Source organism: Camelus bactrianus, chromosome 25, assembly GCF_048773025.1.
Source record: "Camelus bactrianus isolate YW-2024 breed Bactrian camel chromosome 25, ASM4877302v1, whole genome shotgun sequence".
Classification (NCBI taxonomy): domain Eukaryota; kingdom Metazoa; phylum Chordata; class Mammalia; order Artiodactyla; family Camelidae; genus Camelus; species Camelus bactrianus.
In genome coordinates, this window is record NC_133563.1 from 26,124,714 (window position 1) to 26,139,712 (window position 14,999).

The 14,999-nt window shown below is 37.2% G+C and overlaps 1 protein-coding gene across 11 annotated transcripts in view; it reads right to left on the reverse strand.

Annotated features, from left to right (window-relative positions):
• Positions 1-14,999, reverse strand: part of TATDN1 (TatD DNase domain containing 1) — a 30,330-nt gene that overhangs the window by 3,644 nt on the left and 11,687 nt on the right. For 8 of the 11 annotated variants that reach the window (XM_074353047.1, XM_074353043.1, XM_074353044.1 and 5 more), the window contains 7 exons: positions 14,438-14,581; positions 14,294-14,336; positions 11,316-11,369; positions 7,953-8,038; positions 7,515-7,555; positions 5,172-5,248; positions 857-927 (listed from right to left, as the gene is read on the reverse strand). In XM_074353047.1, coding sequence (XP_074209148.1) covers positions 857-927; positions 5,172-5,248; positions 7,515-7,555; positions 7,953-8,038; positions 11,316-11,369; positions 14,294-14,336; positions 14,438-14,579 — 514 coding nt within the window. In that variant the 5' untranslated portion in view covers positions 14,580-14,581. The remainder of the gene's footprint in view (positions 1-856; positions 928-5,171; positions 5,249-7,514; positions 7,556-7,952; positions 8,039-11,315; positions 11,370-14,293; positions 14,337-14,437; positions 14,582-14,999) is intronic. The other 3 variants (XM_010972623.3, XM_045508483.2, XM_045508490.2) reach the window with 2 other exon arrangements.

Below are 14,999 nucleotides of genomic sequence, written 5' to 3' on the forward strand. Positions count from 1 at the left end.
AGAAAATCTTGAATTGTACAAATTCTTAAATGCTTTCTTTATAAGTCAGTTTTATTCCTTTTTCCACACTAAGAATATTGTTGGTGTATGGTATGCTTAAAACAAACAAACAAAAAACCCCCCAAAAAACCTAAAGCTAAAAGAAATAACTGTAAAATGAAAACATTTGAGTTAAACTTCTATTTGCCTCTACTAAACAAAACAATGGCTTTGAATACTGGGATTATTTACTTACCTACTTCTTTAATAAGGAATTATAATAGCTTACACATTTTATAATCATTGCACTTTTAACAAGATGATTTAGTTTTCATGACTCTCCAAGGAAATAAACCTGATTTCTTCAGAACGGCCCAGTCTTGACTTTACTGAAAAAAGGTCCATGTGTGTAAGAAGAGCCTTGAGTTCAGGGTGTAGATAAAATTTCTAGCTTCTGTCTTATTTCAAGAGGCAGCTGATTAATTTCCAAAATTCTTAAAGCAATTTAAATGTTTGTACTTTACAGTATTGTACAATTAAGCCATTACAAAGAAGACACTGTATAAAAAAAGATTCTGAATAGTTTCTGAAACCCTGAGGTGCAATGCTTAGTTAAGACTCCTTGTTTAATGAAACACCTCTGTAGTTACCACATGTTCTGACGCTCCATTTTTAAGTGCTTAGGCTTAGTCAAACTTCTAAAATTGAAAAAGTTGCTTGCGTAAGTATTTTTCCATTACAATTCCCAAAGGTTTTCTGAAAAGTATTAATTGTTGATGTTGAGCATGCTTTTTAAAATAAAGTATCTGTTCACCTTTCCCTAGCTCTTTTTGGATATGGTTTAATACGGACATTAAAGTTCTAAAAGCAAACTTACCAGTCTCAATCATTAATTTTTCACTAGGTATGGACTTCAAAACTTCCAAATTAGTTTCAGTTTTCAGTGAGCTTAAAAAAAAATGTATAAAATAAAAAGGTACATTTAATGAATAACAACTTTTTTGTATTATAAACTTGTCTAAAACAGATTTACAAACTAACTCAAAATCCTAAAGCAGAACTTGGGTTGGCTACAATGGCGTACACTTTAAATTTTAAAGTATTTGCACATTCTATCTTCACAGAATCCAGATTAAGATCTATTTCAACCAGATCCTGCTTTAAGGGGTGCATTTCTGTGCTTATCAGCCCAATAACTTTTTGTAATAGTCTATGTAAAACATGTAAAACAATTTTTTAAAAAGAATTTGTTTCTCCAGGTAACTTGCATAATTTAGAGGGGCTCATAAAGCTGAGTACGAAGGTATAGCCAATTTCTTTATGGGTCAAATACCCAGGGATTCACTGGTATGAAGGTATCAGATGCTCAAAGTTCATGTTTCACTAATCAGAATCTTCACAAAGAATGAAAATCACCATCACTGTTAGAACTATGAGTATTTAACACGGTGTGAAATGGGAAAGCTGATTAGGAGATGTCTGTTTGATTCTCATTCCACCCCCACCTCCCCCACCCCCAAAATCTGGAAACTCAGGATCTTCCATTACTTTTAACATTGTGAGACCTGATGATGTGTTTGGGTGTAAAACTTTTTTCATCCAGTTTAGCAGTTGGAACCTTGCAATTTAGACTCTTCCCCACCCCCAACTCTCGGAAAACATTCTGGGAAAATAGGGCTTTTCCTCCATTTTCTCTCCTCTTCTTTCTGGACTCTTATTAGTCCATTTTAGGACTTCTGAATTGGTCTGCTAGGCCGTTTCTTTCATGCATCTGTTTCTGGGAGATCAACATTTTCAGACCCTGAGACAGACTGAATTATTAGTCCTAATTCTTCTCCTTTAATTGAATTATGTATCTGCACTCTTGCCATGATTTCTTAGTAGGAAGGGGGAACCTGAATCTGGCCATGGCCTCAGAACTTGCTTGACCAATGGGATGACATGGCCAGAGGCCTGGAGTGCACTTCTGTGATTTGGGTGGCACTCTGATGATACGAGATTAGCATGCACTAAGTAGCTGTTCCCTCTTCAGCCTGGGCACCCAGAAAAAAAAAAGCATGGCACAGATCTGAACCTAACATACAGCCCGAGGCAGAGAGCTCAACTCTATCAATTAACCCTAGCTGACCCAAAGACCCATGAGTGTGAAAAGAAATGTTTACTATATCAATGAGTTTGGGGATGGTTTGCTATATAATGAGATGACTAATACTGTCCTTATGTTGCACTTCTAATTTCAGGGCATGTTACAACTTTTCATTATGGAAAGTTTCAAATAAACACAAAACTAGAATAATATAGAATTCCCTTCCCATGGTATTACCTAGCCCCTTCAATTATCAACTCTTGGCTGATCCTGTCCCATCCACTTACCACTCCCCCCCATATTATCTTGAAGGAAATTCCAAATGTTATATGGCTTCAACATTTCAGCATGCATCTTTATTTAAACATAAGAATTTTTTTTAAATGTTACCACAAAACTATTATCATGTCTAAGAAAACCCAACTCTTTTTATTATAATATATCCAGTATTCAAACTGTCTCAATGTCATACATAATCTTTTTAAGTTTGTTTGACCCAGGATCCAAATGAGGGACAAATACTACAATTGGTCGCTAGTGTTCTAAATCTCTTAACCTATTAAGTTCTCCTGCATCTCTTTTTCCCCCTTAAAATTCACTGAAGAAGCCCAGTTGTTTGTCCTGTAGAGTCTCCCAGTCTTGATTTCATCCATGTGTTGCCGTTTAACAGGTTTCTGTGTCCTCCTGTTTCTTAAAGGAGCCCTAGAGCACAATCTAGAGTCTTGATCAGATTCAGGCTGGATTTTATTTTTCTGGCAAGACTTTCCTAGGTGGTGGTATGACCTTCTACCTAGAGGCACATAATATCTGTTGTGTTGTGATGTAAGTCAGCCATGGATGCCGTCTGGGCTGCAGTTGATGGCCTATCTCCTCACAGAGCTTCCAGATTCTTTTCCTTCACTTTTAAAATAATGAAGCGGTGGGGATGGGGTGGGATGGGGTGGGGGACAGTACTGAGTATAAGAACTGAAATGCTGCCTGACGTTTGAAGAAAGCCTCTACATGATAGAGACCAAAACAAACAAAAGGAACTCTGAGGAAAAAAGCATTAAATGGCAAACAGAAACTGACTTTTAAAAATATAATTCATATCTTTAGAGAGATGGGAAGATGCTGTATCTGCCAAGCAAGATTATGGTGGGGAAAAAAAAAGCTTTCAGAGACTGAAGACAAAAGCTAAGTAAGTTTCATTTTAAAAAGTTGAAAAATAAAGCACTTTTTTGAAAGGAGGAAAAAAATTAGATAGAAATTGTAGAATAAAAGAATGAGATCAGAGTATCAGCCTGAGAAGTCCAAAGAAAGAATAGAAAAAAAAAAAAATGAGAAGATTTCTCAGGACAAAGATGAGCCTCAAGCTGGAAGGGGCCAGTCGAGAACGCACACATTCTGAATGACAGCTCATCAAAACACCTTTGCACATTTTGATAATACCAGAGATAACTGAAATATTCCACGGGGTGGGGGGCGGGAAGCTATGTCACAGGTAAAGTATTGGGAAACAGGATAGGAGCTGGAACCTAGAAGTGGAATATTGCAAATTCTCAGTGAAAATGATTTCTAATCTAGAATTTTATGCCCCTGGAAAAAAAAAATCGAGTCAAAGTGTTTTTTCCCCCTTTTTTTCATCTAGGCAAACTTTCAAAAAGAAGACTAAAATTAATTCATTTTCAAACATGTGTTCCATCAAAACAAAATGGGATCTAAAAATAGTAGTCCCATTACAGAAGACTCTAATCCAATGGTAGCAGAAAGATGGAAGGATCAGGAACTCATGGAATTACCTGGACGATCAGATAACTTTCTTCATTTGGAAAAATAGAAAAAAGGATTTTGAAGGCTTCAAGTTTTGAAGAAAGCCAAGTAAATAAAAATGAGAAAAGTTACTCCAGGAAAGTAAAAGAGGGGTACATGCATGGTTCAGCAGTCAACAATATTTACATAGACATAATAATGAAAACATGCAATATGCATATAACCAAAAATTCTGAAATAACTACATTGAGAGGGCTACAAAGGAAATAATGAAGGGAGGGGGTAGTACTGGATATAAGAACTGAAATGCTCATATACCTTAGTGGAAATAGACAATTAAAGGGATTGAGTCAAGAAATAACGGCATATGCACGTTAGATACATGGTGATAACCAGCAGAGCAGCTGTCCTCGGTAAAGCTGACTTGGGAAGAGGGCCTGCTGGGAGACTGTTTCTAAGCCTCCTAGTACTACTTCATAATGCATGCATTCTTTCCAACTTAATGGAAAAGTGAATTAAATTATTAATTTAAAACACAGAAGGAGCATCTAGGACACTTAAATAAGTCTGAACTCTACCCACCAAATAATTAATTTCATGATTCTATTTTCCAAAGGGGAGTTTAGAAAAAAAATAGTGTAATCGGAAAAGTAGTGATTTTAAGGGAATGGAATACTGAAGAGGGAAAGCAAATCTTACTATCTGCCGTTTATTTGATGCGCTACATTGACAGCCTGAGAAGACACTGGTGTAAGCTCACCAAATCATCTGGAAGAAAATGAGCTCAGGGACCCAGCTGTGCTAGCTGATTGCACTGGGTGCATGAGGCTTGAGTGTGTAAAACAGCAGGAGGGTCACAGAATGGGAAGAGGACACAGGCTCTCACACTTTAAGTGACTTAATATGTTTCTCAGCTTCTCTGAGCCTCAGTTTCTTGGCCTAGAGAGATACATAAGACGATCATGTCATACTATGACCTTTGCCCCTAGTCAGACATCACTTGTGTGTGTGTATACATAGTGCTGTGAACACATTTTAAAGGGATAAAATGACCTGAGAACAAATTGCATTGCTAGAGAAAGCAAGCTGCTGATACAACGGAATATTGTTTTCCATGACTAAAACCCAGGAGAGCAGTTTCTAACTTTGGAGCTTTAACTTGTAATAGTAACGTATTGTTTAATTTCTTGGGTTAATTACTAAAATTCACAGGCAAAGATCAATGCAAAATATACAACTTTTAATAAAAACAAATTCAAATCTTTATCAGCAATTCATTATAAAATAATTTAAGGAATCTGCTTAATATAAAAGTTGAAAAAAAAACAACAACAAAAAATAACATGGGACCTACCAACCATTAAATCCTATATAGAGACCCAAATCCATCAAAGCAGCTGCCGCTTCCTTGGTACCATCAAATGAATGCACCTAAGGACATGAAGGCATAATTTTATTATAATAATTACTCCTTTAAAACTCTAAATAACATTAATAGAACTTTCTAAGCAAGAATATAGACGCAGTAGAGTTTTGTGGACCACAGGGTTTCAAATGTGACCCCTACAATTTTTATTTTCAAATCAAATTTCTGATTATAACCTGTCATTATCTCCAGCGTGGTAAGGCAAGAAGGAGATGGTTGCCTAGACTTTCCCTCTGGTTACGCTGATGTCTGTGCACAGCATTACTGCTGTACCTCCGGGAAAGGGGACTGGGGTAGGGAGCCATATTCTTACACAAAAGCATGAGGAAAAGTTAGAAATGTTATAAAACTATGTATTAATATGTTATTAATGTTACAAAAATATATTTCAAAATGTTTGATTTTTGTTAGAGGATACTTTTTCTAGAAGAGAAACGACTTGAGACAAGTTTTAAGAAGATCTATAAAGAGACTGTAAGAACATTGCTAAAAAAAAGTGAATTGTTATACTGTCAATAATACTAGCTCAGCAGACAAAAAGGACTGAGATGGTATTTTTTTTCCTTCAAAGATAAAGGGGTTAAGGCATAACTGTCCCACACTTTGAATGTATTTATGAAATCAAAACAGTAAGTGACAAGACACTTTTAAACACAGCTAACAAGTGATGCCACGTTAATACAGCATCCAGAGTCTGAATACACTGTGGGTAACATGTTTCTCAAAAATAAAGAAAACTGTTACACAGCTGCACAAAAAGGTTTGTTCTTCCCCTCAGCATTTCCAGCTGATTAGAATACATAGCTTCCAACAATATCAAAATAATTTTAAATATGACTTCATAAACCATTTCAGGAAATCAGTTATTCTTTATTTGGCAATCTCTCTCTCTCTCTCTCCCTCTCTTTTTTTTTTTTTATAAAAGTCATTTAGGTTGGATTTGTTGCTGTTAATTTTTTTAAACTACAGCTGACCCTTGAACAACACAGGCCTGAACAGGGAAGGCCCACTTACACGTGGATTTTTTCAACAGTGAACACTGCAGTACTGCAGGTCTACGGTTAGCTGAATCTGCAGATGCGGAATCACAGAGGAAATGCGCATAAAGAGGGCTGACTGTAAGTCATACATGGATTTTTGACTGCACAGAGGGTCAGTGCCCCTAACCCCCAAATTGTTCAAGGGTCAACTGTATTGCAAAGTCATCCAGGTAAACTCTATTTAGAAATGAAACAAATGGGCTGAGTGGTATCGCCTGAGGTTGTATGTGCCACCAATAATCCTAAGGGCATTAATGAAAGTCTCTCTCAATTGCCAAGGACAGTTCCTAAAGGAGAAACTACAGGGTCAGGAAGGTACAGATGAAAACGTGCCCAGTGACACTAACACCACAGCAATGCAGAAAGCATGCATATCCCTAGCAGGACGAACCAGGAAGCAGAGGCTAAAAACTTAAGAGAATCTATACGAGACTATCAAAGCAACACAAAATGGGTATACAGTAGGTGCTCTGTGCCATCTCCTCTTCCTTTGTTTGCACAGTACAACAGTGGGATTTCATACACCTGGATAACGGCTTTTTTACTAGAGATCAGCGAGTCTCTCCTAAAATTACATGTGAAAATGTGTACATCTGAGCATCACTGAGGCAGATTTTCAAAGGAGTCCAGGATCCATAAAGGATGAAAAATCACTGCTATGGATACCTGAGCTAAGTGGCAGGCAGATAATATTTATGGAAACTGTCTCAAGACTAATGATTGAAATGACCATAGAGAAGTGTTTAGAGCAGAAACAAATTACAGAAGTGAGAATGTCTCTCTAATCAGAGCGATAACAGTAAATACAGTTGACAAGAAATTAAGAAGGCAAACCTGAAATAAGTGCTAAATTATTTTAAAATACTATTAAATTTAGTTTATATTTTGCTCAAAATTTAAATTGGGCATAAAAGAATGGCTGATGGAAGAGGCAGAGAAAAAGATTATGCAGACTGTTCCCATGTGCAGGGCTAAATTCACAGGGTTTTCTTGTGAACAGAATTCTGTACTCGTTCTTTCTCTGAAAAAGTAAATGTAACTAAAACAGTTTGGTTTATGTTTGCACCACATCTTGCCCACAGATTCAACAGTAAATTTATATGTCCTTCAAATAAGAGACAGTGGAACCTTAGTAACTGTATTGCTGATACCTGAATTACTTTAGTGGCGAACCTTAATAACCAACGTGCTTTTGTGCATCATTTATTAAAAATAACTCTTTTATACTTACCACTCCACCCACACACCGATCTCTATTTCTTCTCATTATGTCTGTGAATTAAAAACAGAAACAACTTTTAGCAAATAGGTTGATTTCTGCAAATTCTTAAATTTTATTTTATTATTTTCTTTTTTTTTAATTGACGAATAGTCAGTTACAATGTGTCATTTTCTGGTGTACAGCACAATGTCCCAGTCATGCATATATTCATTTTCATATTCTTTTTCATTAAAGGTTATTTACAAGATATTGAATATAGTTCCCTGTGCTATACAGAAGAAATTTGTTTTTAATCTATTTTTATATATAGTGGTTATCATTTGCAAATCTCAAACTCCCAAATTTATCCCTTCTCACCCCCTTTCCCCTGGTAACCATAAGACTGGTTACTATGTTTGCGAGTCTGTTTCTGTTTAAATTTTAAATGAGACTTTAGCTTTAACTCACCCAAAAATTCAGCATGTGAGTTTCGACAGTGAAGAAACATTGGTAATTTTGCTTGTTCTGACAGTTCAAACTGTTTTTCAAAATATCTGCATAATGCAAAAAAAAATTTTCCTCATCAAAAATTTTAGCATGAGAATAATTATGTCAAATGATTTTTTTTTAAAGAACTTATATTCTCTAAAAATCATAGACCAGAAATAGTTACTTCAGACATTTAAAACATACCAGGCCAAGCCAAAAGCTTTTAATTTCCTGAAAGGGATACTTTATTTTCTGGGATTGCAACATTATTTTTGGAAATGTTAGTTTTCCTATTACAACTGCTGGGTAAATGAGGTACCCTTTACTATTACTGACAGCTAGAAGTAAAGAGCTATATGGTTTAAGATTACAGTGATGGGGGCTGTTCTCCCAAATAACTACTTTTAACAAGCTTTCTTACTAGATCCCAAATGAAATGGACACCCTCCTATCACCCGTGGGATCCCTTCCTTTCAGCATGTGCTGGTGGCAGAAAAGACACTGCTAGCCCCTTGTCCCGAGAGCTGGCTGGGCACCTCCACAGGGAATCAACTCACTCCAATGAGAAGCCAGGCAAAGCTTTATACTCAGTGTTTTCTATGTGCTGTTATGTTCTATGTGCAAGTTACTGCTACAGAGCAAAAAAGGATTCCTTTAAATATTCAACACGAGAAGTTATTAAATAAATGAAAACAAAAACTGAAATACTCTTGTTTTTCAGGAAAATGAAATTTACATGATAAAATGGTAGTCCTGGCTATTTTAAAGTACTTTATAAAAAGGTTTTTCAAGTGCCTCACCATTATCTCATCTGATCCTCAAAAAAATCCCCCGGAAAGGACAAGAGCTGCCGTGGGAGGGGTGTAAGACCTTGTCCAAGATAACAACACACAGGAGGCTTTCAGAGGAGCCTCTTCCGGCCCCAGCATGTAGTGACAGTACCCACAGAACACGACAGGGTGGGCATCCTGTATGACTTTTCATTTCAGCAGTGTTCTCTCCCGTTCTCTTTAATGGTCGTGTAGTTTAAGTGAAACCAGGAGTTACAGACAATAAGTGTCTTACTATTTTCTTAAGAGGTTCACCTCTTCTAGGCCCCTTAATTTGGGGGACCAATTTCTCTGTGTTTAACTTAAATCTCTTTTGCTGTGTTTTCCTGTATCTTATCTCCTTGAAGTGCAAGATAGCTGTTTTCCTAGAGTACCCTCTTTGTAAAACTCTTGAAAATGCTACATTTTAAAATTAGAAGTATATATGTACTTCTTAAAGACACAGTCATCCTAAAGTTGGTGGTCTATGGCTTTATTACCCAATGTTGAGGGTTTTTTTTTATTTTTTAAACAGATTCTGGTAGACTAGAATAAGCAAAAATATTTTTAGTTATAATGCTGAAACTTCACAGTGTTATGAAATATAAATGAAAATATGGAAGAAAAAATTATTTTAGTAATTACTGTTAGTCAACTATTTCTATAATCTCTAAAGTAATTCAGATGTCAGCATGTAAGTGTGCTCCAGTCATTACATAAGCATTCACTCTGTATCTGGCTTCTGGCTACACACAGCCATAAAACCAAGCCACAGATTTACAGAATCTTAGCGATCAGCTTGGAAATAAGCCTTCCTATCACAGTGCAGGCAAAAGCACAATTTATGAAAATACCATGTGTCCAAGCAGTGTGCCTACAGAATTTTATATTATCTGGGAAAAGACAGGTTGGTGTGCTCACGGTAGCTAGGCATCGTAAGAAAACCATGCGGTAAAAAATCATTCCTAATAATACAAACTGAGGACAACTGGTGCTTAGCATCAAGTGATTATTGTCTTCAAAGAAAAAACAACCCACCGTGGTAACTAGAAATAATAACATAAGGTAAAGGGCAGGAAGTGGCACCTATTAAGAGACTTCTCTGCTTTTATTTAGGGTTTTTAAAAATTCATAAATGAGAATCATTCTTCACTTGAGTTAGATTTGCTCATTTCAGCAAACCTATAATTTGCTTCTGCTTGTATGGCTGCTTCTTACATTTTAGAGTCAACAATAACTAAGGCCAAGAGCTTCAAAAATTCAGCTTTGGAGTGGCAGCTATCATTGCAGGCACACCCTGTTTTATTGCACTTCTCAGATACTGCGATTTTTACAAACTGAAAGTTCATGGCAACCCTGTGTCTACTGGCATCATTTTTTCCAACAGCATTTGCTCACTTTGTGTCTCCATGTCACATTCGGTAATTCTCACAATATTTCAAACTTCTTGTGTTTGTTAGGCTGATCTGTGATCAGTGATCTCTGATGTTACTATAGTAACTATTTCGGGACGCCACAAACCTCACCCATACGAGGCAGCGAACTTAATACTGTGTGTGTTGGGACTGCTCCACCTACTGGCTGCTCCGTGGCCTCTCTTCCTGTCCTTGGGTCTCCCCATTCCCTGAGACACAACAGTATTGAAATCAGGCCAACAACAATGAATGGCCTCTCACTGTTCTACATTAAAGGAAGACTCTCATGCCTCACGCTTTAAATCAAAAGACAGAAACATTTAAGCTTAGTGAGGAAGGCATATTTAAAGCCAAGACAGGCCAAAAGCTAGGCCTCCTGAGCCAATTAGCCAAGTTGTGAATGCAAAGGAAAAGTTCTTGAAGGAAATCAAAGGTGCTACTCCAGTGAACACACGAATAATAAGAAAGCATCCTTACTGCTGATATGGAGAAAGTCTGAGTGGTCTGGATACAAGGTCAAACCAGCCACAACATTCCCTTAAGCCAAAGAGCAGACCCTAATTAACTGTAATTCTATGAAGGCTGAGAGAAGTGAGGAACCTAAGGAAGAAAAGTGGAGCAGAGGTTGATTCATGAGGTTGAAGGAAAGCTGTCTCCTTAACAACAAAGTACAAGGTGAAGCAGCAGGTGCTGAGGTAGAAGCTGCAGCAAGTTATCCAGAAGATCGAGCTAATCTAACTCGTGAAGGTGGCTACACTAAACAGATTTTAGTGTTGTTTAGATGAAACAGCCTTCTGTTAGAAGAAGATGCCATCGAAGACTTTCACAGCTAGAGAGAAGTCAATGCCTGGCTTCAAGCTTCAAAGGACAGGCTGACCCTCTTGTTAGGGGCTAATGCAGCTGGTGACTTTAAGTTAATGCTCATTCACCACTCCAAAAATCCCAGGTTCTCTTAAGAATTATGCTAAATCTACTCTGCTGTGCTCTATGAGCAACAAAGCCTGGATGACAGCACATCTGTTTACAACATGGTTTCCTAAATATTTTAAGCCCATTGTTGAGACAATGCTCAGGAAAAAAGATTCCTTTCAAAATGTTACTGCTCGTTGACAACCCACCTGGTCACCCAAGAGCTCTGGTGGCGACGCACGAGATTCACACTGTCTTCATGCCTGCTAACACAACATTCATTCTGGAGTCAGTGGATCAAGGAGTAATTTTGACTTTCAAGTCTTAATATTTAAGAAAAACATTTTGTAAGACTAAAGCTGCCATAGATAGTGATTCCTCTGATGGATCTGGGCAAAGTAAACTGAAAACCTTCTGGAGAGGATTCACCATTCTAGATGCCACTAAGAACGTTTGTGATTCATGAGATGCGGTCAAAAGATCAACATTAACAGGAGTTTGAAGAAGTTGATTCCAACCCTCATGGGTGACTGTGATGGGTTCAAAACTCCAATGAAGGAGGCAACTAAAGATGTGATGGAAACAGCAAGAGAACTAGAATTAGAAGAGGAGCCTGAAGGTGTGACTGAATTGCTGCAGCCTCATGATAACACTATGATGGATGAGGAGTTGATTCTTATGGGTGAAAAAAGAAAGTGGTTTCTTAAGATGGAATCTACTTCTGGTGAAGATGCTGTGAAGGATGTTGAAAGGACAACAATGGATTTATACTATAATATAACTTAGTTGATAAAGCAGTGGCAGGGTTTGAGAGGACTGACTCCGATTTTGAAAGAAGTTCTACTAAAATGCTATCAAATGGCACTGCAATCCCACAGAGAAATCATTCGTGAAAGAAGAGTCAATCAACGCAGCAAATGTCATTGTTGTCTTATTTTAAGAAACTGCCACAACCACCCCAACCTTCAGCAAACACCACTCTGATTAGTCAGCAGCCATCCTCAGTGAGGCAAGACCCTCCACCAGCAAAACGATTATGACTCACTGAAGGCTCAGATGATGGTTAGCATTTTTTTTTAGCAATAAAGTATTTTAGATATAATACTAGTGCACACTTATTAGACTACATTTTAGTGTAAACATAACTTTTATTTGCACTGGGAAACCACAACATTCATGTGACTTGCTTCATCATGATACTCGCTTTATTGTGGTGGTCTGGAACTGAACCCACACTATCTCAGAGGTCTACCAGTAATCTGGATTGAGGCAAATCCAAAAGACCCAAAGCGTTCGACCAGTGTACCTTAACCCACAGTGCTAATCGTCCTCTCAGCTAGCTGATGGCAAGGAATGCTTCCATCTCATCTCTGAGGGTCCCTAAATCCCCAAATGCTTATTTTGAAATTTTGTCTGATATGTAATTTACAAAAAAAAAAAAAGACCTGCACAGCATTAACATTCTAAAGCCTCAAGAAAAATGCCCAAAACAAATTCCTCCCACTCAAGTGAAGAGTGTGTCGAAGCATAAACTGTATCCTGCTATATATATATATATAGTTTTAAGTTCTAATCTTAAGATGATGGTGAGGTATCAGAGCAGTAAAAGAGAACTGAAACTATCAACGTTTTCATTTAACACACACATACACACACCAGGTTTAAAGTATTTAGGTTGCATTTTAGAACCAGTTTTAACTCAACTGGTTGAAAAGTCATGTGGGCAGGAAATCCCGGGGGACGCTGCCACTGCCCTTGATGGTCACACCACACAATCTGTTTGCCTCACGAGGCTCATCTTGGCCAAAAACAGATAAGAAAGTGGAGGAATTATGATCTGTGGGCTTAACCAAAGGAACTATGACAGACAACTGTTTTTCTACTTAAATGTGAATATGTGAATGTTTAAGGTTAAGTGAGCTGACCTACATGATATCCAGGAGAGACACAGAGATTTAGTAATCCTGCCAGTAATCAAGTTAATATCCCTGAAAAACACAGCAAACAATATGCCACTAATTAAACAGCTCTGAAAGGGTTTGATAGCTGAGAGGCCTGAAGGAAAGCATCCATCGAACACTACTGTAACCCATCCTGTTAACTGGTCATGGTCCCTCACACTCCAGGAATTCTGGAGCCGGAAGCCCAGGGCATGACAGGCTCACAGGCCAATGTGCTCCTTACTACAGGCACTTTCCACTGGACCAGGCATGCGGGGCTGCGTCTGGGGGCATGGGAGGGAGAGGGAAGCACACTTCTGCCATGTATAATTTTAACAGCCCCCTCAGGCCGTCAAGTCACTGGCTTAATCCTATGACAAAAATGGTTAATTATTAAATATTATGAGAAAGCTAGATGATACCTTAAGAGAATTTGATTCAGACGCCTCCTTCATGTGTAAGAAAACAAGCAGGATGGAGGGCCATTTATTCTTAAATGGCTGCAGGGCAGGTATTATTATCCCTTACTCTCAGCAGTTTCTGGCATATATTACTCCATAAATTACTTGCTGAGTGGATGAATAACTAAATTAGTCTCCTTTAGAAGCTCATTACCATCTAGTAATTAACACATTGTTTCTGAAATTCAACAAAATGCTCATGTCTTAAGCCTATGCCCTAATTTTTCTTTTCAGCCTTCAGCACTACCCACCAGGCACTCCAGGTAACAGCTCCAGGCAGTGGGTTTAGGAAGTTCTGAGGCGTGTGAGCTTTGGCATTTTCTCAGAAGCCACCACTCTCAACATGGCTCCTATGAAAGGATTCTAAGGTTCCAAGCTGATAATATCCAGTACCCAGCAGGAGTAAAATATGCTTAGCTTTGGTGACTGATCCTATAATCTCTCTTTAATATTCTTGCTCTTAAACCATATGCCCCACGACTGAATTTCATTCCTTTTATTGGAATGGTTCATGTATGAATGCACTTACTATTAAACAATAAAACGAAATCAAAAGTCCCTATCATGTAAAACTCATCCTTATTTCTACTACTAAAATCAAATTAGATGGTTAAATAATTAGGGAACTAGATACTTTCATCCCTTATGCTTTCACTTACCTTCTGATATACAGAGGGAAAAACAAAATATCCTGATGCTTAATCCAACTACATTCTGAACTGATAAAAGCTGCTTAAAAAAAATCACTCTTTTACAATAATTTCTAAAGACAATAAATTTCCTTACTTGAGCTGAGTATCTTTCGAACAAAACTGTAGTCGGTCAAAGTCTTCAAAAGATAAAAAAGAATCAATAATTACTCATGACTTGTACAGAACAAATCAATTATTTTCAAACAAAGTCACTCTACTGGGATAGGTTGGCACTTACCAAGTCCACATTCCCCTATTGCTACAACTTTTCCCTTGTTGTTTTCAGCAAGATTTAGCAACTCCATTAAGTACAGATCAGGGTCATTCTTTTCAAATTCATCACATCTTGTAGGATGACACCCAACTGTACTGAAAAACATATCTAGCACAAAATAATGCCTTAGGGTTATTTTCAAAATATCAAAAATTAAATATTTATATTTAATATGCAAATATAATAGAATATCATATAATTTCAGCTGGCCAATTTTTTTTTTAACAATAGACATAAACCACTCAAATTACCAGAATTGCACTGGGTTAATCACATAAGAATTTTTGGAATACTTTAACAAAGTAGGACATGAATATGAAAACTGCCTTAATGTATTAGTAAAAATAATTAATTCAACTCTTTCCAAACCTCAGTATTTACTGAGACTTTTGAATGGAAAATGAAGTAATTTCTTGTAAGATGAAATGTCATTACCTAATTTTACCTTTAATATTCACTGTTCACATGACTGTCATGTTTCATATATTTAATAGAACAGTTAAAACACATTCCTTCCCCTTAAAAA